The sequence below is a fragment of the Megascapheus bottae genome, chromosome 5, assembly GCF_031878675.1.
Source record: "Megascapheus bottae isolate mThoBot1 chromosome 5, mThoBot2.hap1, whole genome shotgun sequence".
NCBI classification, from domain to species: domain Eukaryota; kingdom Metazoa; phylum Chordata; class Mammalia; order Rodentia; family Geomyidae; genus Megascapheus; species Megascapheus bottae.
Genome location: NC_143513.1, coordinates 13,019,607 through 13,044,019, shown reverse-complemented (window position 1 = coordinate 13,044,019; position 24,413 = coordinate 13,019,607). Strand labels below are relative to the sequence as shown.

Sequence of the window (24,413 nt, the reverse complement as noted above, 5' to 3'; positions counted from 1 at the left end):
ATTTCATGATAATATTTTTAAAAAATAATTTAATACATACTCATTCCAAAAAAGTACAAAATAGCCAGGCATCCTTCATTCATACCTGTAATCCCAATTATCAGGAGACTGAGATCTGTGGATCATGATTCAAAACTAGCCCATGAAACTTTTATCTGCAATTAATTACCAAAATGCTGAATACTGATGTCTGTCTCAAGTGGTAAAGAACCAACCATGAGGGAGAAGGCCAGACAGCCCACAATCCCTCAGTTCAAGCCCAGTGATGGTACACATATTTAAAAAAAAAGTACAAGGTAGCTTTGCTAAGTCATTCTGCACATCTCCACATATTCATAAACAAGCATGAACAGACAGTTCATGCACCTTAGCTGCATCAAAGCAGTCCCTATCCATGTGATATTTATTTCAAATTCAATGGAGTATTTGACATTAGACACAAAAGAAAACAACAATGACAACAACAAAAAACTATTATTATATTGAAGTTCTTATTACAGTGCCTCTAGGCAATAGAGTAATGCTGGGACCGATAATCTCTTTTAATGCCACCCTATGCCCCAAAACTTCCTTGGCCACACCAAAGTGATTGGGAACTTGTTGACTGGCTGTTTTGTACTTTTCCTTTCTTTTTCACAAGTCTTTCAAATCACCGTGGTTTTCCCCAAAAGAAAAGGGAAACCATGACTCATGAATCCAGTTTCATTACTTTCTCAAAATAGTGCCTTGCAGTATGTTCTAAATAGACAATTATTAAAATTTCTGCCTGAAATTTTGCCATACTTCAGTCTTTACCTTCCTCTAGCACAATGGAATATAGCAGCTAGTTATACATGCAGGCACTAATGTGAGCCTCTCAAAGGTCTTCCATAAACAAAGATAGTGAGTGATTTCATTTTGATCATTATTTAAGGATTATTAATGATTTCCACTTTATGTTAGTGACTGCCTTATCTTTTGTGTTGACCTTCAGGGTAAACATATAAGTGTTCTTGAAAGAGCTCTTCTAGAAACGATAAGATTACAAACTTGAAGCCTCTTATTAAAAACTAAGGAAATGAAAGGGAAGAAACCAAAGAAAGATAAAATATTCTAAAATTTCTGTATTATTTTCTTTGCTTTTTACTAATCAGTGTGATGGAGTCCAGATAGATTTAATAAACATCTCTCTGGAAGGAATTGCTATTTTGAATATACCGAGCATGCATGGAGGCTCCAATCTTTGGGGAGAGTCAAAGAAAAGAAGAAGCCATCGGAGAATAGAGAAAAAAGGGTCTGATAAAAGGCCCACCCTCACAGATGCCAAAGAATTGAAGTTTGCAAGTCAAGGTAAGGTTCTTCACAACCCACTGCATGAATTGCTTGAGAATCTGCTTTCCAATGCTATCCTGAAAGGAAAAAAAAAATCTCTTCTTGCACTATTAAAGCATACATTATATAGCTGTGTTTTCTCATATTATCAGATACAATATGGTACATTTATACCATAGAACATTCTATCATATGTTCCTATTCCTTAAACTTAGAATAGGAAAATATTTTAATAATTCACCACAAGCATTAATTGTCTGCTGTTGTTCCTCTTGAAAGTTAATATCAGAGATTTAAAAAAAACTTATAGGTATAAGAGCTGGACGATAAGTTTCTCAGTCTTTTGATGTAGTTCATATTGGCATTACACCTAATTCTTGATAAATGGTGTAAACAAAAAAATATTCAAGTGGTGATCATTCCCACAATTTATATATTGAAGGCTGAAACATTTCCCTTAATTTTTAAAATTTGTCAATCGCATTGATGGTATTGTGACATTACAAACCATAGAGTTTGAACTCTGTGTGGTAAGGACAAAATATGAACAGGTCACACAGCATAAATAAACAAATAGAAACAGAAATGTAGACTGTATGAAGATGGTCGGTGGACTGGATGGGAGACAATAGCTCTATACTTTGTTTAATAGATACAGATTTGAGCAGAAGGCAAGGACTTTTGCTATATGGAATTTGGTATAAATGAGAATGACAAAAATAAATGTTAGGTATTACCCATAAGAAGAGCTTATTACAGTCTTCCAGTAACAAGAGGTTTACTCAGAGTAAATATACTCAAAAAGCAATCCAAATGAATGAACGAGAAACATGTAGAAAATATTATGCTTGTCCTCCATAAAATCTTGAGACATAAGTATGACTTAATAAATGTTTGATATTAATATGGTATTTGTATTTAAATATCAAAAAATAAGTATAACATTAATAATTTCCAAGGTGCCTTTGGGGTTCTTTCGATTATAATTTACTTAGGACCATACTAAAACCAAACTCCAGAAATGTATATATGCATATACATAATATTACTTTTTGCATTAGAAATACATTTACTATAAAAACTTGCAATAATGCACATAAAGAAAAGGCTTTGAGCCAAGAGTTTGGCCTAGCCACAGTGCTTGCCTAGCATGGACGAAGCCCTAGGTTCGATTCCTTGGTCCCACATACACAGAAAATGCCAGAAGTGATGTAGTAGCTCAAATGGAGGGCACTAACCCTGCAAAAGCTCAAGGAGAGTGTGCAGGTCTTGAGTTGAAGCCCCAGGACTGACCAAAAAAAAAAAATGGATGAAAAGAAGGAAGGAAGGAAAGAAAGAAAGAAAGAAAGAAAGAAAGAAAGAAAGAAAGAAAGAAAGAAAGAAAGAAAGAAAGAAAAAAAGAAAAGAAACAGAAAAGAAAGAGAAAGGAAGATAAGGCTTTGCATTTTTGTGGGGGGTTTTTATTTTTTGTATTTTTTTTTTTTAGTCAAATATGGGGCTTGAACTCATGGTCTGGGTACTGTTCCAGAGCTCTTTTGCTAAAGGCTAGTGCTTTAGCACTTTGAGCCCCTCCACCACTTACAGTTTTCTGGTTGGTTAATTGGAGAAAAGAGTCTCAGATTTCAGCCTCCCAAGTACCTGTAATTAGAGCCACCAGCACCCTGCATGCAGGTTATTTATTCATTTACTGTGGGTCATGGGAACTCAGCTTGGGAGCTATCCCTGAGCTCTTCAGCTCAATGGCACTGCCCTACCCCTAGGCCTGGGCATTGTCCCTGAGCTCTACAGCTCAAGGCCACTGCCCTATCCCTTGAGCCACTGCCCAACTTAGAGTTTTTTAGTGATTAATTGGAGATAAGAGTCTCATGTTCTGCCGGGAGTTTGGCCTAGTGGTTAAAGTGCTTACCTAGCATGCATGAAGACCTGGGTTCGATTCCTTGGTACCACATACATAGAAAAAACCTGGAAGTGGTGTTGAGGCTCAAGTGGTAGAGCTTTAGCCTTGAGAGAGTCCAAGGAGAGTGCTCAGGCCCTAAGCTCAAGCACAGGACTGGCAAAAAAAAAAAAAAAAAAAAAAAAAAAAAAAAGAGTCTCATATTCTTTAGTGTCCTGGTTGGCTTTGAACTGAGATCTTCAGATCTCAGTCTTCTGAATAGCTAGGATTACAGGCATGAGCCACTGTGCCTGGCTCAGGTTTATTTTTATATCTGTTACAATCTGCTTACATGGCCATGTCACACACTAGGACACAGTCCTCGCAAGCTCAGCTGACAACTACTACTAAAACACCTGCATGTGCCACACCACGTGAATACATTTACAAACAGATATTCATTTATCTGTAGAAACAGATCAGCCCCAGAAGAGCCATGTTGATTGTGTGGCCTCGAATGCCCATCTGATATAAATCATACCATAACTATTCTTACACACTTTCCACATAGGAAAAGCCCTCCTTTTCCTTCTGTCTTTGCTCTCTCCTATGGGTCTTAAGGCATCCTGAGAGAGGAGAAAGTGGGAAGATGCAGTTGTGATTCAGGAATTTTTAAAATTATTTTATCGTAAAGGTAATTTATAGAGTGGTTACAGTTTCATAAGTAAGGTAATGAGTACTTTTCTTTTCAAACACTTAATTTCTCCTTCATTTTTCTCCCTCCTTTTCCTGCTCCCCCACTCCCTTCTCCATAAGTTGTCAAGTTCATTTCCAACATGGTCTAGTGAGTGTCGCTTTGTTCCACCGTTTCTATGACTTCCCATCCCTTCCACAAATCAGGTAAATTTTATATAAGACAACGGGTACCAAAACTAGAAACAGTGACCAGAGATAATAAATTAGAGGAGAAAACCAAAGCTGGGCGCGGCGGCTCACACCTGTAACCCTAGCTATTCAGGAAGCTGAGATCTGAGGATCGAAGTTCAAGGCAAGCACACGCACATTTAAAGAACCTGAGAGAGCCAGGAGTTTGGTCTAGAGGTAGAGTGCTTGCCTAGCGTGCAGGAAGACCCAGGTTCGATTCCTCTGTACCACATACATAGAAAAAGCTGGAAGTGGTGCTGTGGTTCAAGTGGTAGAGTTTTACCCATGAGATAACACAAGGCCAGTGTTCAGGCCCTAAGTTCAAGTCCTAGCACTGGCAAAGAAAAAAAAAGAACCTGAGATTCCAATTAACCTCTAGACAATGTGAAGTGGGGCTTAGTGCTCAGGGTAGGGTGGTAGCCTATAGCTGAAGAGCTCAAGGACAGCGCCAAGGAGGAGATCAAGCCCAATAACACCCTGACACACACACACACACACACACACACACACACACACACACACACACACACAAAGCACAAAATAGCTGCAAACAGTATGTTTCTTTATGCAATTTTTTTCATATTTTTATTGTAATTAATAGAAGGGTTACATGATATTTGCCAGAGAGGAGGTGCATTAATTCACATACATTGATATTCACATACATTGACATACATTCACATGTCTTGATCCCCCTTTCCCTCCCCCACCCCCACCCCTCATCTTGTTTTCCCCCTTCCCTTTCCAATTTCTAATAACCAAATACAAATATATCCAATATATCAGGTAACAAAGTGAGATACTGTAATAATGTGAGATCACCAAGGGACAGAAAAAGAGATGAGAGATAACATAGTACATTAAGGACAACAATCATTAATATATGTTTCTATATCCTAGAGGTCTTTTCATTTAGCTTCATACTATATGGCCTTATGTATCAAGGTTTGCTCTATTGCAAATCTCTGCTAGGAGAGCCCAAGGTTTCTACTGATTATGACAAATGAGGGAAACCATTGAGTCTAAGTTCCTTTCAGTCTGGCTTACTTCACTTAATATGATTTTTTTCTAAGTCTTTCTGTTTCCTAACAAATGGGGAGATGTCGATCTTTCTAACAGCAGCATAGAATTCCATTGTGTATGAATACCACATCTTGTTGATTTATTCATCAACTGAGGGACATCTAGGTTGGTTCCATATCTTTGCTATGGTGAATAGTGCTGCAATGAACATTGTTGTGCTAGTGGGTTTAGTATGTCCTTGTTTCTGGATGGTTGGGTAAATGCCTAGTAGTGGAATTGCTGGGGAGTTCTATGTTTAGTCTTTTGAGGAACTGCCATACTGCTTTCCATAGAGGTTGAACGAGTTTGCACTCCCACCCACAGTGTAGTAGTGATCTCTCCTGGCCACATCCCCTCCAGCATCTGTTGTTATTAGTTTTCTTGATCCTGGCCATTCTAACTGGAGTGAGGTGGAATCTTAGAGTTGTTTTGATTTGCATTTCTTTTATGACCAGAGATGTTGAGCATTTCTTCATGTGTCTATAGGCCATTTCTGTTTCTTCTTCAGAGAAGACTCTCTTTAAGTGTTTGGCCCATATTTTAATGGGATGGTTGTTACTTTGGAGATTAGTTTTGGAGTGATTCAATTTTTTGAGCTGTTGATATATTTTAGATATAAGGCCTTTGTCTGTTGTATGGTTGGTGAAGATCTTCTCCCACTCTGTAGGCTTCCTAGTTAATTTTCTAGCTATGTCCTTTGCCATACAAAAGCTCTGCAGTTTAATGCAGTCCCACTTATCCAGCCTTTTTCTGATTTGTTGTGATTCTTGGTCCTTATTAAGAAAGTTTCGACCTGTGCCAAGGAGGCCTAGTGTATCTCCTATTCCTTCTTGTAAAGTTTTCAGAGTATCGGCTTTTACCTCGAGGTCTTTGATCCATTTGGAGTTAATTTTAGTGCAGGGTGAGAAAGAAGGATCCAACTTTAGTTTTCTGCAGGTGCTTAACCAGTTCTACCAGCACCACTTGTTGAAGAGGCTGTCTTTCTTCCATTCTTTGGCCCGGGTGTGTGGCCTAGTGGTAGAGCGCTCGCCTAGCATACACAAAGACCCGGGTCCGATTCCTAGGTACCACGTGCATAGAAAAAAAATTTATGCAGTTTTTGAAGTGTGTATATGGGCAATAATAGAAACAGGCTTAAGGTTGATTACATGCAACTGTTTGCTTTATTTCTTAACTGCATTTGCTTATAGTCTTGGTGTACTTTTAGTTCATGATAAAGTACAATTACATTTTGAAATATTTTGTAACAGAAGAGGCAATATCTTGAAATATTTCTAAGTTTAGTTTTAATATTTATCCTGTTATTTCTTGTTATAATGTTAAAAAATTTACTACTAAAATATCCATCTATATTCCTTTCTTAAATGGTAATATTTCTGTCACTTAATTTTTTTTTGATTCATTGACACAAAAAAAGAGCAATGTTAGTCTTACAGTCACTGTTTCAAATGTTAAAAATTCAAACTTACGCAAAATTTCTCCTGGCATTTCTTTCAAATGAAACATGGCAACGTTTTTAATCTATACTTAACTTACTGATTTTACATCTAGAAAATATACCAGGGTAGATACAGTTCATTATTAGGAAAAACTCACATATGTCTTCTTCAGAAAGCATTTTCTTATATTATTTATTATTAATATTTCTAATTTGCTTCTATAAAAATTTTCAGAAATTTCAACCAAAGTTCTAATATATTTTTTGACTGGCTACTTGTTTTTCCAAACTTTAAGAAAAACAATTATAGATGGAGGTAAGCAAAGCATAACTACTTACATGTGGCAGAGATAAATTATCATGATTTTGTTGTTTAATTTGTTTTAGTGTGCTTGAAATCAGAGCCTGAGTGTTCTACCTGAGCAATTTTTCTCAAGGCTGACACTTTACCACTGAGCCACAGTTCCACTTGTGGTTTTGTTAGTGGTTAAATTGGAAATAAGATTCTCATGAATATCCCTGACCAGACTGGCTTTGAACTATAAACCTCACATCTTAGCCTCTTGGGTAGCTAAGATTGCAGGTATGAGACATTAGCACCTGGTGACAAATTATTTAAACAAAGGTTTAAGTTGAAAAGTTCATACAGTTTTCCTTTACTTAAATAAATGCCATAGACTGAAGTTGCTAAAGCTGGTACATTAAATCTGGAATACAGCCTGTGCAATTTACTTGTTTGCAATTTTTGTGATTATTCACATAAAAATAGGCTTAATTGATTTATTAGTTATATATTGTCAATTCAGAGTTCAAAAATGATAATTATATTATCCTTACATTGAAATATATTATGGCATTTGGTTGAAATGGAAACATATTCATATTCACATTCCTCTAACTCAGTAGACATTTTCTTTGCGAGCATTTATAAACATAAATGAGTATATTATATACAGATAGCATAGTCTTTAGGAAGAGCTGTAAAGTAAGTCAGGCTGATTTTTCAATGCTCCTAGCCTGAATATTAAGTCTCTTAGAGTTGCTGAGTTAATCTTCATCACCTCCACTTCTAAATTAACTTGAGAAAGATGTCTTATAAATGCATTAACATTAATATGTAAATGATTGATTGGAGATAAAGGTGATGGGTATTGAGCCAGGAGTTCTTACCTAACATGCATGAAGTCCCAGGTTCAATTCCTCGGTACCACATACATAAAAAAGCCAGAAATGATGCTGTGGCTCAAGTGGCAGAGTGCTAGCCTTGAGGAAAAAAACAAGCCCAAGGACAGAGCTCAGGTCCTGAGTTCAAGCCTCAAGACTGACAAAAAAAATGTGGTGGGTATTTGCACTTAAAAAGAACTAAAGGCCTTCAGCTAAAACATTGTTTTTTTAATGGTGTTCCACTGAGTTGTAACTATAATTCTTCAGCATTTCTGCAAAATCTGGTAGTAGGTACACTGCCACATTTTGGAGCATATATATATATATAATAAAAAAATACACTAAATTCTTTGACACATTAACTTTTCAAATTATTATGATGCTACAAGACAAAGGCAACTTTCTCTTGCCTTCCACCTCTTCCTCTTGGTTCTCTGAGTTAGATGAATGAATGTGTAGATAGAAAAATATGCCTAAAAATGAAGATGCCTTTGTAATAACAATTTTGCTTATAAATAAAACCTGTATTATTTAACTAGCTCCAAAAAAGTAGTCTGTTCTATTTTATACAGCAAGTATATATTTTGTCATAGATGATTTGATTTAAATAAATTTATAGATGCAGCTACCAAGTCAGATATAAAACTGAAATTTTCATGTTTGTATGAAGAAAAATATATGTTTGTGTAATGTAAACTCAGTGAATTTCTGAAAGTGGCAGATAATAATATCGCAAATGTGTGTGGACAAAAATGTTAGAAAAATATTTAAAAAGAAATCTGTAAAGTATAGTCTATGGAGCCTATGTTGCTTTGGGTCTGGCTTGCTTCACTTAATATGACGTTTTCCAAGTCTTCCCATTTCTTTACTAATGGGGCAATGTCATTCCTTCTGATGGCAACATAGAATTTCATTGTTTATAAGTACCACATCTTGTTGGTTTCCCTCATTTGTAATAATTAGTACACATCTAGGACCCAAAACAAAATGAACTCTATGATATGGAAACAAGAGGTTTATCTTTGAGTGTTGTTATCATTGTACTATGTGCAGTTATTTCTTTTGTCTTTTTTCCCCGTATGGTTAGTCTCATGTGGTTACTGTATCTGACTCTGTTACCTGGAGTATTGTACATACATTTATTTGTTTCTTTGAAATAGAAAAGGGAAGAGGGTAAAAAAAGATGACTGGGAGGTGGTGAAGGGAGGGAAAGGGGAACAAAAACACAGAAAGGGCATCAGTCTTTGAGAAGTAATGCACCCAGGAGCTGGTGAATGTAACTGTAACTCCTCTATACATTACCCTGACAATAAAATTAAAAGATAAAAAATAAAGTATAGTCTAACCAAAGAGTTAAGAACTCTCAAGAATGAATGTAAGCTATTTCTTCTCATTGATTACACTTTGAAAAGATAAACTGATCTTGATCACTTTCCATTTCAAAACAGGATGTCCACATAAGATAAAGGAAGTCATATTGCTTAGTATATGTTCTTATCAGTATGGCTCCAATACAATTCAACTGAAAAAAATAGTGTTATTATTATTGTCTTCATCAAAATACTTTCATTATTCTTCTAAATTGACTACACTGGAAACGTTAGCCATTTGAACTTATGAAATGTATTTGTGTAAATAAATTTTGATTTTCCCTATTAAGAGATTGTGAAATATTACTTCACTTAGGGAAAAATAACAAGTCTATTACTGCTTTGTTCAGACGTTTGAAAACTACTGATTGAAAGTAATTACATTCAAATCATAGAGTTACGAGCAGTTGCCAGAAGTTAGGAGAGATGGTGCCAGGAGCAGCTGGACTTCCTGCTTGAAACCTCATTAAATAGGTGCCTGTCTACACTGTATAACTGTACATTAGTACAGCTAGCCAGGTACTTGTCATAGGAAAGTTTATGTTAAAAACTGATTAACATATTATGTCATCCAGGGAATTTTCAATGATTTCATTCCCATTTATAAATGCTAAATCTTTTATCTAGTTGAAATTTCATGAAGTCCAACAATCTCTCACTTATGACAAACATGACTGTTAAGTGCGTTCATAGATGAATATATGAAAGCATAACCATTTTATATACTATAGTTGTCATCTCTTGAGGTAAAGAAAGCTCTTTGTTGTTTTTGTACCAGTCCTGAGGCTTGAACTCAGGGTCTAGGCACTGCTCCTGAGCTTTTACACTCCAGGCTAGCATACCGTCACTTGAGTCACATCTCCATTTGCAAAATTTTTGCTGACTAGTTGGAGATAAGAGTCTCATAGCCTTTCCTATCCAGGCTGGTTTCAAATTGTGATCCTCATATCTGAGCCTCCCGATTAGTTAGAATTATAGGAGTGAACCAATGACACTGAAAAGAATTTGATTCCAAAGAAGTTGTTCAATGACGTAAATGAGAGAGTAGCTCTGAAAGTTCAGCAAATTTTCAAATTTTTTGTGTTTCTGAAGATAAATAAGGTAACAACTCCCAAGTTATTTTTTTTACAAATTTAAATGTTAATCTCTAGAAGATAATTTTCATATATTTGTGTTATGTATTCTACCATTCAGATTGTTGCAAAAAGACAAATTTAAATAATATGGTCCTGATACTTTCCATACTCGTGGAAGTTATACAGACTGGACAGTCTAGAGTGCAGGGCAGTTGTAATCTATTATTACTATTTTTCTTGACATTTCTACGGGTTAGTTAGGGTAATCTAAAAGACAGTGTTTGAAGTTGTCTAAATATAAATGTAATATTCCTTTTAAAACTGTATTTGGCATTCAAATTTCACCAAGCAGAACAATTTCCAAGCATTTAAATTCAGTGATTAAATCAATTAAATTTAGAAACAAGAAAAAGATTTTATGCAGCATTATTATACCTGGATGCTAAACCTGTTTAAAAAAAGATCATGGCATTTTGAGATGTCGCATTTCACAAAATATATATATGCATGTACTAATACCATTATAATTTCATTGGTTGAAAAATGGGTAGATCTAAGCATTGGCTGTCTAGTAACCTTTAAGGAATGTCTCAAAATGAGTTTCTAATTGTGTGTTTTTAAACTTGTTCCCTTGACATGTTTCAGCAATGGATAATGTAAATAACATATTTAATAAAACTACCTAAACTATCGAAATTGCTATTTGCAATGTGAGTTACATAATATCTCTGGGTATTTTCATGAAAAGGTGCTCTGCTATTTTTCAAAATGACATGCTTTTAAGGTTCATAAGACAATAAAAATTATATAATGAAAGGTATTTCTTGTATATCTAAAAACTAGAGCATTTTGAAAGTAAAGGGCAGGTGCATTTTTCTGAACTCTGGCTTTTGTGCAAAGAGCTATTTAATCAAGCATTCCTGGAGTTTCAATTGGAAATACAAATCTAAAAACCCCAGAGAAAATGCTAGATGCCTAGCAATTTTGAGTAAGCTAGAAATACAGATAAGTAAATATTTTAGGAGCAACTGGTAAACTAGAGAACAATGTTGATGATGTCCTTGTATCCATCCTTTCTGCAGCGGAAAACCTTTTTCATTGTTAGCTATTATTATTGTATCTTTCTCCCTTGGTTAACTGTCACATTTTTTTTACACATGATACACAATGAATTCTAAAAACAAAATAATAGCATGCAGTCTGTAATTTCACAACACTGAGAGCAAATACCAAGCAACTTAAAGAAGGAAAGATTCGAGAGAGGGATGGGAGAGAGAGATCAGGCATCATCTAAATGATGCAATAGATATTCTGTTGCCTATTTGGACAGTAGTTAAACAAGCTTAACCACACCTATGTTGATTACAGTGATTTCTAAGGACATGTGTGGCTGAACTCAAGGGAAACATTTCTCCAAAAAGTTTGGTATGCAAGAAAAGTCTTTTAAATTAGTTATATTTCATAGCCTTGAGCCTGTCATGGATGTGATCTGTACAATTCCTTAGATGATCTTAAGTCATCTCCCTATTACCTCAATACAATGTATATAGCTTCTTTATAACGGCATTAAGCTTTCCAGAAACCATGTCTACTTGTTTTTAAAATGTGTTTTTTATTAACTTCAAGTATTTGTACCAAGGAGTCACCATTAAACAAATCAATATACAAGTGCATTTTGATGGTTGTCACCCCTTTCATCATTCTCCTTCCCAACCCTCCTTTCTACTAAACTTTCTTAGCTTCATAGGACATTACATTGAATATTACGTCATTAAACATTACATCACTGAACATTCCCACCACTGACAGCCCTGCTCATCCTCTCTTCATTCCTCTATCTTACCCCCCTCCCCATGGCATCCTCCTCTGACACCTTTCAAAAGCCAGTTTCTTGGGATTCATTTTGTTGACTATGAGTTTTTCCAAGAATAATTATCTCTAAATTCTACTCTCTGTATCCCCAGTTTAACACTGAATTTTCTGACCAAACTACATTTCCTGTCTTTTTTCTCTTATTTTCGCTCCCAGTAAATCTGCCTTAAAACAGTTAGCACAGAACATGCTACAGTTTGAAATTTTCTCTCCCAGATTTATTAGTTCATCACCTTTAATCTCACTCTCCAAAGAGAGAAAAAAACTGTAAGTATATTTAACTTAGGCAATGGTGAAAACATAAAGCAGATTTTCAAATTAAATAAAATATTGATGGACAGTGTAAGCTTCAACTGACTGATGGAACATACCTTCAGATATTAATCACTTAATGTTTGGTATTTCAAATCTGAGGTCATCCATACAGATTTTCTAAAATATAAAAGGCTGTAAAGTCTTGTGCTTTTAGAATAATAGATGATTTGAGGCTCAGATGATTGATATCCCTGGGAAATGACTTTTCCTATCATCAAAAAAATGACAATAAGTAAGGGAGAGTTCTTTATTAATTGAAACATGAAAGAATTTGCCAAATCAATTACACTAATTAAAACCAACTACATTAATTCTTAAAACTTAAGTAATAATTATAGAGGTTGTCCACTAATTATTCTAAAATATTTCTTTCACCTCAAGAACAAAAGAAAACCTAACTGTGTGATGATTTAATGACACCATTTTGAGGATGATAGATTTTAAGTGATATGTATGATATAATAAACTTATATTTACTTATTTTCTAAATTTTCCCAGAACTTTTTATCTGGAACTTTACATTAATTATAAAATATAGTTTCATAATTGTGTTAGTATATATTGGTTGTGTAAAGGGCTATCAGTATTTATAAATATGTTTTACAATTTTATTGAAACACCTGACTCTCAATGGGCATATTTACATAACTACAAGTGGTGCTGCATAAGGGTGGCAATCTAACAGAACACAGTAAGTAAGCGTGTTTTGTAAGAGAATCAAATCCTACCATTCTCTTAATTATCTTTGAATAATATAATTGAATTAACCACAATAAATAGCTACGAGGTTTCACTGCCCTGAATTTAGTTTCTATAAATATAGTCTTTATTATAAAGACCTAATTATCACTTCTTGGCCAGTATCTGCCCACTCTATTTTTGTGGAAATGGATGTGATTCATATACATTACCTTCTCTCTACATCAAATAATCATCCTCCTAGCTAAATAAAAACACTTGCATTGTTATTCCTTAGATAAACTATGCATTTATACATTTAGAGTGCTTATTTTTTTTTATTAGGTCTGCTTTAAGCAGGGTCAATTGGCTGTTATACAGCATCAGCTATTTAATATGACTAAACTAAATGTTGAGGTCTGCATACTCTAAGGTGACAGTCATTTGAAATAAGGCTAAAAATCTCCATGGATAAACATGACTAATTTAAATGAGCCCCGGGGAGCTTTTTTGAGAAAGTTCAAATGCCTGATGAATGCCACACTGTTATTCTAATTATCCCATAATATGGCACAAAATAACAATGTCATTCCATCCTTTATTTACAAAGTTGCTCCCATTATCATTATATCTTACCTGTTCAAGTGCTGAAAGAGTGTTCCTCTTTGAGTGATTCATTAAAAGGGAATAATTACATTATATTTCACAGATTGGCTGAAAAAAATGTATCTTTGAACAATTCCATTTCCCTGAACACTTGCTCATTTCAAGATTGGAGACAGGTCTATTAAGTACTCTCTACCCTTTTTAAACATGTCAAAGCTAACCATTAATACTGAAATTAGTAATTGGGCTCTGATTTAATGAAAGAATTAGATGCAGTTTCTAAAACTCAGTTTCTGTGAATGAAACACAAACATAATGATATTTTTCAAGAATATATTTTGAAAAAAAGAAACTTAAAATAATCAGTTGCTGTTGACTTACAGCTTTCATACTAGCCACTTAGGAGGCAGAGATCCAGAAGAGGGTAATTCAAAGCCAGCCCAGGAAGAAAAGTACAAGCGACTCCATCTCCAAAATAAGCACTAAATAACCATGCTGATGATTCAGATGTGGTGATTCATGCTTGTAATCCTAGGTATTTAGAGGCTAAGATCTGAGGATTGAAAGGTTATAAGAGTCCCAAAACAGGAGAGTAGGACAGTGATTCAAAGGACATAGTATTAGCCAGGAGCAAAATACACCCTTAGTTCAAGCCCCAGTACTGGCTTGCACAAACAAAAAAAAATCAGGCTGGAGACATAGTTTAATTAGTTGAGTACAAAGAGAGTAAATGTGAAGTTCTTTGAGGTCAAACCCTGGTCCTTGTAAAAAAAAGAAAAGAAAGAAAGAAAAAGAAAGCACTATTATTTTTTTCTTATGGAGAATGATTTAAATTCATATCTCTTCTGAGAAAGTCCTACATATGGTAAATTTTCTCCCCTATACCTGCTTCTTTTTCTAAAAGCAAAAAAACCCTCATAAACTAGTGTCTTACTCAGTATTCAAATTATCAGCATTTTTCTTAAAATAGTAAGAGAGGTAAAGATCAACTAGTATTAGCAAATCCATTTTTAGATTTCTTACAAAATAAAAGGCAATGATAGGGGTGGGGTAGGGAGAGGGATATGGGGACCAAGACCTGAGAATGGGTATCATCAGTGTTTGTGAAGTAATATCTGGTGAATATAATGTAACCCTTTTAGTAATTACAATAAAATATATGGAAAAAATGAAATAAAAGGCAATGACTTTGAGATTCGTGTGGAATTTAGAACAAGGGATACTGTATAAAAATATGGCTTTCCTAGAATGGAGGTATGACACATATCATTTCATATATGTGCATGTTGATGCTATAAAATGTTATGTATAGTCAGATGGAAATGAATGCTAAAATGTCTTTGCTAAGCAATTGAAACAATAATACAACAATCAGGGAAGATTTAGTTTTGTTCTATTTGTCATGGGAGAACAATGCTTCCCCAAAAACAAATTCTGACACTTGCTATCTCTGGAGTCCAGACATATGAGTTATGGTGAGGTCAGAAAGAAATTCACTGTTCCAGTATATTACATAGAATATCAACAGGGGATCCAGGCAAGACAAATGCATAGTCAAGCAGTCATGATTCAAAGCAGGGCTTAACTTACCATTCTCTCAGATCTTGGTCTTCCTGGAGCTGAGCATTTCTAGGAACAAGTCAGTTGCCACCATGAGGTGACTGCTCCTGCTTTAGAGAGGCAACCTGAGCTCCCATCAGAGATAAGGGGAGACCATCTCATTATGGAGTTATCTGCCTACAAGACTTGCTTTCTCTAGAATCTTTCAAATATCTCTCTTTTCTCGTAGTAGTTTCAGCCTTAAAAGGGAGCAATAAATGGTACATAATTTTTGAATTACTCTATCTTTTTTAGACTCCTTAGGTGATTAATGTTACTGAGTTGAGCAGGCATGTGACAAAAAGTTAAAGATAACAAAGGAAACAGCAAACAGTCCAAGTGAAGAGTTATGTTCTTAGCAAAAAAAAAAAAAAGCCTTTTAACCTTTTAAGCCCTTACTATTGTTTAGCCAAACTTTCTACTCAAGGTGATAATGAGTTCTCAGAGCTTAGCTGTTTCTTCACATCACATCTCTCAGCTTTGCAGCTGACCATCAGAAAATCCCCTGAGCTAATGGAAAGTAGGAAATTGTCAGATCTCTTTAAAAATACAGTCTACCAGTAATAAAGATGCTCTTTGGATTTAGAGTAAAAAAAATAGAACCGGCTCCAAATTTGAGTATCAATTCAAATAAAATACGTGTGGTAATTAAGGGGTTCTCAGAGATATGTAATACCTTTATCTAGATGTCTCATTTGAAAAGTGTATAATTAAAATATGCTCCAATATTAGCAGAAGTACTTTGTAGTAGAGAAATGTGCTTTTTTAACTTGGGAATTATTTAAAATTTCTTTATTAACATATACGCTGTCCTTTCTTTTTGATGAGGACTGTTCTTCCAATGGGCTTCTTCCATTGTATTTTTCTTTACATTTTTGGTTTTTTTTTTAAAAAAAGATTTCTTCTGCTATTTTTGTTTTAATTTCTACTGTTTAGCTTTTGAATATTTTCTATGTTATCTTTGCAAACATTACTTTTCATCCAAATGTTCACATAAAGTCAGCAATCAACAAGAAACTATAACAGGTGTTTTCGTTCTTGAGAAAGCCAGTGAATATGCTATTTGTGGGAGATACTGAAATTCAACTTCCTTGCAAATCTAGAAACAATTCTGTAATCTAAAACATGGCAAACAAACAAAAATGAAATAGATTAATTTGTTAAGCATAAAAGTTGGCTTATGCTTATAAAAATGTGACATATGAAACCCTTATGGTAGACTTTCATAAATAATTTTACTTACAATACTGAGATAAAATATTTGATAAATACACACTGTCATAGGGTATGTATGTATGTTCACAGAATACCAAGGCATTTCTTTAACAGAAAAATAGGGCAGGATAGAGTGGAAGGTAAGAGACAGGGTATTTTTGTTTTCATTGGGGGATGTGAATGGAAGAAAACAAAAACAATGTTTTCTAAGTAAAATCCATAGTGTCATTATCCAGTAAAAGCAGGATGGGAAAGGGTAGAAGAAGTAGATTTTTTTTCTTCTGACTTCATTACCCTTGCTTTGACTATGTGGCATCTTTAAGGAATTATATATTCTTCAGGATATGTAATTCCTTTACCCAAGTCAACAAATTTTCTTGATGTGGACATTGAATGCTGTGAATTTTTTTTTTAACAAGCCTTAGTGTTCTTTATCTAATGATAAGTTCAAAACTATGATTTTTGGGGGAAAGAGAGGATAAAATATGCCTTTAAACCAATAAGGCTACTTCTGTTGGCCTTAACTTGGCTGTTTGTTTGATAAACCTATGTAAATGGGGATAAATATTTTGGAAATGACTACCTATTATACAAAAGTACACACCTTCTTACTGCTTTGCAATACTAAAAACACATACAAGACTTCACACTACAATATCTGAAACACTTCCATTTGTTAATGAGAGGACAAAGGTCAAGGTGTCATTCTCCAGGTATGGTTCCAAAAGCCCTTCCACAAATGAATTCTGGTTCCATAGAAAATAAAAATAAATAGAACCCACATTTCATATTCAGGGAAACTTTTTTTTCTGATTATGATTAAACTAATGGAGTTCTTAAGACTTGAAATCTTTAATGAGATTTAATGAAGAATTAGGTTTTGTATGATTTTTGTTCACCTTGGATTTATCATTTCCAGTATCTCTTCAAAATAAAGAAGCAATTTTGATTCTAATATTTGTCTCAACTAATATTGATTAGAATATAATCAACACTTTTCTAGAATTATGTTTCTTGAACGTCACTATTGTACTGGTTATTTCTTAATGCTTTTGATTGAGAGAGAACTCTAGAATACCCTCTTTGCTTTCTTCATTCACTTCGGTTTCACATCTGACACCTTATATTCCCCGATACCCATAAGAGCAAATTACCATGGCCAGTCCTCTGTGATCTTATAGTGGAGTCCAAGTTAACTTAGCCACCACCGAAAGTTGTGCTTGATACTCTAGAAGACAAGATGCACTGCAGCTGGTTCATAGAGTTGTTTCTAGGAACTCTCTCAAAAGTAGGCTATATGGAAGATATGTCATCTAGCAAATTAATGACATTGTGAAATTCTGCCTGCTGGGGTGAACATAAATTGTAAGAGAAGACAGCAAACAGGTAATGGGCCCTAGCTCTGCTGTAAAACTCTTCAAACTGGCACTGTGTGCCAAAAGATGTGACAACAACTGTCAGCAAGATCTGTGGCACTTTAACATAGACTCACTAAGAGAAGAAAATAGAAAGAGTTGTATGATGTTTAATGTTTACTGTTGTCTATTCTTAAAGAAGCTCTTTCTACTCAGAAGAGTGGCTGGTTGCAAGTCTTTTGCATCTCTCAGGGAAACTGCTGTTGGTGATGATGTTGATGTCTCTATGTTTAAATTAAAAATGAACATCTCTCACAAGGTTAGAGTATGCATGTCTAAGTTCTCATAAAATAGGGAAAGCATAATTATGGTTAACTTTTATTTGTCACTTGGTAATATGTTTGAATCATCTCCAAAGACATTGCCTGTCTTCATGGACAGACCTAGGTAACATTGTATCTTTCAAAGTAACATAACCTTTCACTTTTCTTTTTTGTGCCAGTCTTGGGGTCCTTGGGACCCAGGCATTGCCCTTTATCATTTCTGCTCTAGGTTATCACTCTACAATTTGAACCATAGACCCATTTCTAATTTTTGGTGGCTGATTATATATATATATATACACACACATACATATAATTATATATACATATGTATGTATAATTGAAGATAAGAGTCTTGCGGATTTTCTTTCCTAGGCTGGTTTCCAACCATGATCCTCAGATCTCAGCCTTGTGAGCAGCTAGCATTACAGGCATGAGCCACCAGCCTCTAGTTTTAAAATGATTTTCTATTGTTTATTTTCAATGACAATGACATCATGTCTTAAAGCTTACTTTTTCTACTAAAAGAATTCCATGTGTCTATATAAAATATTCATATAACTCTTTCCCATAAGTGTCAGTAAACAGATTATGCTTTTATTAACACTTTTTTCTCAATTTAATTATATCGTGATTAACTGATGGTTTCTGTCTTCATTAAGAATTGTGTAGGATGGACAAAACTTTAAAGATTAAATTAAATTTGACTCAACTCTTGAATTTAGCAACATCATTACCCTTGTGCTAAATCTGTTCATTTATAATGCTATAGATAGTATTAAAATATTTCATAATATGTTATGTGTACTTAATGGACAGTTAAATGAACAATTCCATTATTACTAGAAGTGTCAATATATGCATATGTCATTTATTTAATAGTTTAATGTGTATCCAGCCACCCAGTTTTATGGAAGCCTTTTCTCGTACTCAAGCCCACTTGTCCAACTATCCTTTTTGATGGTCATGAAATATACCAAATATGAAAATGTCTCACAGCCATTGCATTGAGATTCCTTCTGTTTTCACAATTCTTATTTTGAATTTTCATGTGACTTTTTCCTGTTTTTTTTGGTTCATAGAAAACAGGTCATTATTAAAATATAATTTCTTGGAAAAGGCTTTTTCTGACTGCCCTATCTAGAATATAATCCTGTCTCCTCTATCACACACTATGTATATTTCTGTAAGAAGAAATTCACTGAGCATCAAAGTGAAGTTCAGGAAAATATACATATTATGGATGTACAGATGTCAGATGAAGAATGTAAACTTCACTATAATCACAAAAGACTGCAGTCATAAACCCCTCATTAATCTCCTGTCTTCTGTCAACATGAAGAAATTGTTCCCAATTTTTTAATTTTGTAGACTTTAAGTCATATGGTATATATTTTCTGTATCTGATTTTCTACTTTTTGTATTCTATAGAATTCATAATGTTGGTATCCAGTGTTTCTCCAGTTAGCTCTTATTAACTCTATTGCTATGAGTACTTGTCTTGATCATTATATATTTCTTCAAGTACACATGGAGAAATAAAGATTTCTGAGTCATCAGGCATGCATATGATCAGTCTTTGGTAGGTACTGGTAAAAAAAATGGTAATAACAATTTGCAATCAGCCACCTGTGTGTAAGTATTAATTTGATACTGTGATTGAAAGTCCATTGGTCACTGGGTCCACTGCCCTTGGAAGTGATAAAGTTGGTTTTCATAGGATCTGTAATTAGAGTTGTTGCATAGGCCCAAGTTTGACCGTTGAGTCTCTCTTAGCTTCCTGGCTTCCTGCCTGTGATGTGATTTTTTCTCTCACATTCATTCCTACCATGAGGTTTGCTTTAGAACTTGGCCAATACCCATCCCAGGCCCTGGAACCTTCACAACTATGAGCTAGAAGAATATGTTGACTCAAGACTGTAATCCTACCTTCTTGGAAGGTAGAGATCAGGGGGACAGCTTTGGGAGTCCAATTTGAGCACAAACTTTCATTAGACCTCATCTCAACCAATGTCTGGGTGTGATGAGAAGCACCTATCATTTGCAGTGACTCAGAGAAGTGCAAATAGATGCATGATGGTTCAGACAAATCTGAGAATAAAGACAGACTTATCTAAAAAATAACAGATATAAGTTAAGTTGTCAGATCGGCTCATTGGTAGAGTACCTTCCTAGAAAATGCAAGATAAGTCCCCACATATGATCACCAATACAAAACATACCAACAATGTCAACAACAACCACAAAAAAAGGGAGCTGAATAACGTGTTCATTTGTTTTTGTCTTCATAAAGTTGCCCAAATGGCAGAACTCCATTATAGAAAAGTAGATATCTACATCAGACCCAATAAAACTCAGTAGTTACAATAACACAGTTGTGTTATGGTCCATTGATAGAACATAGTCAGGTGTGATATCTTTACAAATTCCTACTGTTATGCCCAGACCTTCATTCTAGTTGTCTTGTAGTTTTCTGCTGCAACTGTGGTAACTTTGGTCTAACTCCTACTGCCTACATCATGGTTCTCTTAATGGAGTTTTCTGTAAAGTTCACACAGCATCTTTTCCAATCATTCATACATCTATTACTGTACATTCTATCCTATGATGTAAAATCTCTAGGCTGTATGCATTTCAGTCTGAAGCACTTCAGAGCTATTTCCATTCTGTGTCTGATAAAAAACTAAAAGCCTTCTAGGTCATCTGTCACTAGGTAGAGGGACAGTGTGAGTACACTGCTTCCAATGCCAAAGACTACCAACACTACACTTCTTCATCCTAGAAAGTAACATATAAAGCTTAAATCTTTCCCTTAGGAGAGCCTGCTCTAACATGCTTTCAACTATCAGACACAAACGTAAGTTCAGTCCCCAATCATAGCATGTATCTCTCATTTGGGGAAAGTCAGTGTCTTCCTAAGTTCCCTAATTCACATACAATGTATTGTTCATCATAGCTGAGCATTATTACGGACTTGCTTGAGGCTCAAGCTGTAAGGATACAAATAATGAAATTATTAACAAGGCTTTTCTATTGTCTCAGGATCCCTTTAAATGCTTTCAGTTTGTGGAGGATCCCATAGAACTTTGGCTTATATGGATTCTCTTTGCTATAATCTATTCCAGAAATTAAAGGCTGGGAAATATTTAATATTTAACCATATATTTAAAAGTAATCATAAATCTACTACATGCTAATATATAAAAATGTATATTTAAACAAGATTTTCCAAAATAAAACAAATGTTAGCAAGAAGAATAAAAGTATCTTAATTTTAATTAACTTAATTTTTAATTAACTTTCTTAATGTCTAGCTTGGAAGGTACAGTTGATTGCTGTTATTTGTGTTATTTGCTTTGCCATAAAGCCTATAATATGTGATGTACGTACCTCTGTACATAGGTATAGTTGGAAAAGACTGAATGCTAAGACTTTTAAAATATTTTAGAGATCATTTTTGGGCCTATATCAAAAAAGATCAATAAATGACATAAAGATTAGTTGAAATTGGAAAATGAAGACATGTCAATGAATTTTTATACTCCTACACTAAAATCTACAGGTGTATCATGCTTTGAACGAGTTTCTTAAATACCCATAATTTTATAACACCATGAATTAATTACTAAGGAAAATATCAATTCTCTGTATGACATTTTTAAATATCAATACAGACAATTATATTGCAAAAACAGCACTCGTTAAGTTCAAGTGCTTGGTGGTAAATATAAACTTTTTGAAATTCCTAATTTTTAGCTTAAATATGGAAGTATATTTCTGTGAACAATTGTTAAAGTCTGCCAAATAGCTAATTCTCACTAACCATAGTTTTATTCTCTTTAGTCCTTCAAAGTTAAAAAAAGATATTTCATGATTAAGTCCAAAAATCACAGGGATAAATTAATGGATGAATGAGTGGATGAATGGATGGATGGATGCGATATAACATGGCTTTGTGTGTGCCAGGCCAATGCTTTACAATTTAAGCCACATCTTCAGACATCATTGCTTTAGTTACTTTTCAGATAAGGTTTTGTTCAGTTAGCTGACCACAATCATCCTGGGAATGCCTCTGACATGGCTAGATGATAAGCATGGGCACCATTCCCAGGTTAGTTTATTTTCTGCAGATTCTAAGCCTTGAAGTTGGGGCCTCGTACTTGCCCAGTTGGCCTATTTGCTCATGATTGCTGTTCTACTATTTGAGCTGTGCCCCCAACCTGGATTTTTGCTGATTATTTAGAAGTAAAATATCATGTGGATTTTTATCCAGGCTGGCTTCAAACCACAAGCAGGTAGATGTACAAGTGTGAGCCCCAGGGTTCACTCTCCTCCACTTGTTTATGTGATATGGCCTTGCTGACACTTTACTGAATTGGGCTGTACTGGGGATTTCAGCCAACCACCATGCATTCTTCTTTGAATAAGTAGGATGATTCAGTATATATCAATTGTTTTTTTACTCTTATTTCTTATTTCAGTGTAAAGAATATTAAAAAGATGTACTCACGAATAAAGATTTTAGAAAATGTGTGTTCCTTTACCAATAGTATTTTAAGGCTTTAAAAAAATCCCTGAAATTGTTGGCAGTGAAAAATGCGTTAATTACTGGTACAGTTTCAGTGTTACTAATTTCCTGAAAGGAAAAGTTTTACCCAGCATTGCTTCTTCCACAACAGAGCAAATGTCAAAGCTGGGTAGGGAAATAGTTCCTATCTTTGGAGAGCAGCTGACATAATGGATCAATGTTACTGCAGACCAGTCCAAATGCCCTAGGAAGGAGAGAGTTACTGGAATACCATTTAATCCTCTAAAGGTATACTACTGCCTGTTTCCTATAAATCTAAACTCATTCTGATTTCTGTTCCAAAGGGATAGAAATAGAACACACTCTTTTTTTTTTTTTTGAGGGCTTTATGCTTCCCATGGAAGTCCATGGTCATTTGCTCCAGAAAATAAACATATCATGCACTGCAAAAGCATCTTCAATGGATACTACTGTTTGGTGAGGTATGGTGTTGTCTGCAGTCATATACCATGACTTGCCCATATTTTGTAGGTGCTCAACTAGTGTCATATGGAGATATGTTAGAGACCACCAATCTGCTCTTTCTAAATGTGTGTGAGGAGGGGTAATGTTAACTGACCTTAAATACAGAACAAGAAATCATTGTGAAGTAGCTATCATTTACCCAATAGTACATTAATAAATCTTGGATTCCTTCCTCTTCACATCCTATTGACAGTTCTGGGTTTTTTATGTCACTTTGTCTGGGTCTATAAATGTTTCCAAAGTTGTACTGACTGCCACCTTATCAATTACCTAACATATGCAAATGTACCTCACATGAGCTTTCTTCAGGAATCCTAAAGTCTCATGCCATGTGGATTCTTCAGCTGCCACAACTTTAGGAACTCCACATCCCTGTTAGAAGTTCCAAGAAATTAGTATATTCTGTTTCTGGTGTGTTGGTGTTTCACCGACAATAATTGCCTGGTTTTTAAGTGAAATGATGACAAGATAACATGAACAAGAAGTGGGCCAGAAATAGTATAAACATTTCAGATTCCGAAAGACATCTCTCTAGACATCCAGATGACAACAGAGTCCTGAAGTTGAATGGCAGACTAGATTTCACTGAATTATGTTGCTTTGATAATTAAGGCCACGTGAGTTCAGAGCCTTGTCTTGTAACTTTCCTTGCTTTTTTGGTTACAAAACACTAGATTCCCCTAAATCTTGTCAAAAACGTTCTTTGCTATTTATTTTTGCTTAGAACCAGAAATTAATGGTAGTGACATTTTTTTCTACACAGATCCATTTGAAACATGAAATTTAAGATCTGTTCTGTGCTAACCCTTGCAGATACATGGTGAACAAGACAGATAGAGCTTTGCCTCTAATAAGTTATGTCATTTTATCCTAGCCATAGTCTTGGAAAGGAAGCAATATTTTGCCACCTTCAAAGCTGAAGAAACTTGTACCATTTTTTCTGAAATCATAGAACAAAGAGCATGAAATTGTAACACATGTCCTGTAGTGGAAGAATTGAGAAAAATATGTCACCGAGAAGAAAATGTCCTACATGTCTAGTTGATTCTTGAAATAAGACCTCATATTATTCTAGCAAAGTTCCCAGGGCACTATTCTCCAAAGCTTCTCATCAGGGTTTATAATGGTTATTCGTCTTGGAAATCATTACTGTCACTTGTCACTTTCACATTTATTTTA

General features: G+C 34.7%; 1 protein-coding gene across 8 annotated transcripts in view; it reads left to right on the top strand.

The window, feature by feature from the left end:
- Dgkb (diacylglycerol kinase beta) overlaps positions 1-24,413 on the top strand; it is a 624,803-nt gene that overhangs the window by 469,141 nt on the left and 131,249 nt on the right. For all 8 annotated transcript variants that reach the window (XM_090332713.1, XM_090332719.1, XM_090332717.1 and 5 more), the window contains one exon: positions 1,134-1,329. In XM_090332713.1, coding sequence (XP_090188839.1) covers positions 1,134-1,329 — 196 coding nt within the window. The remainder of the gene's footprint in view (positions 1-1,133; positions 1,330-24,413) is intronic.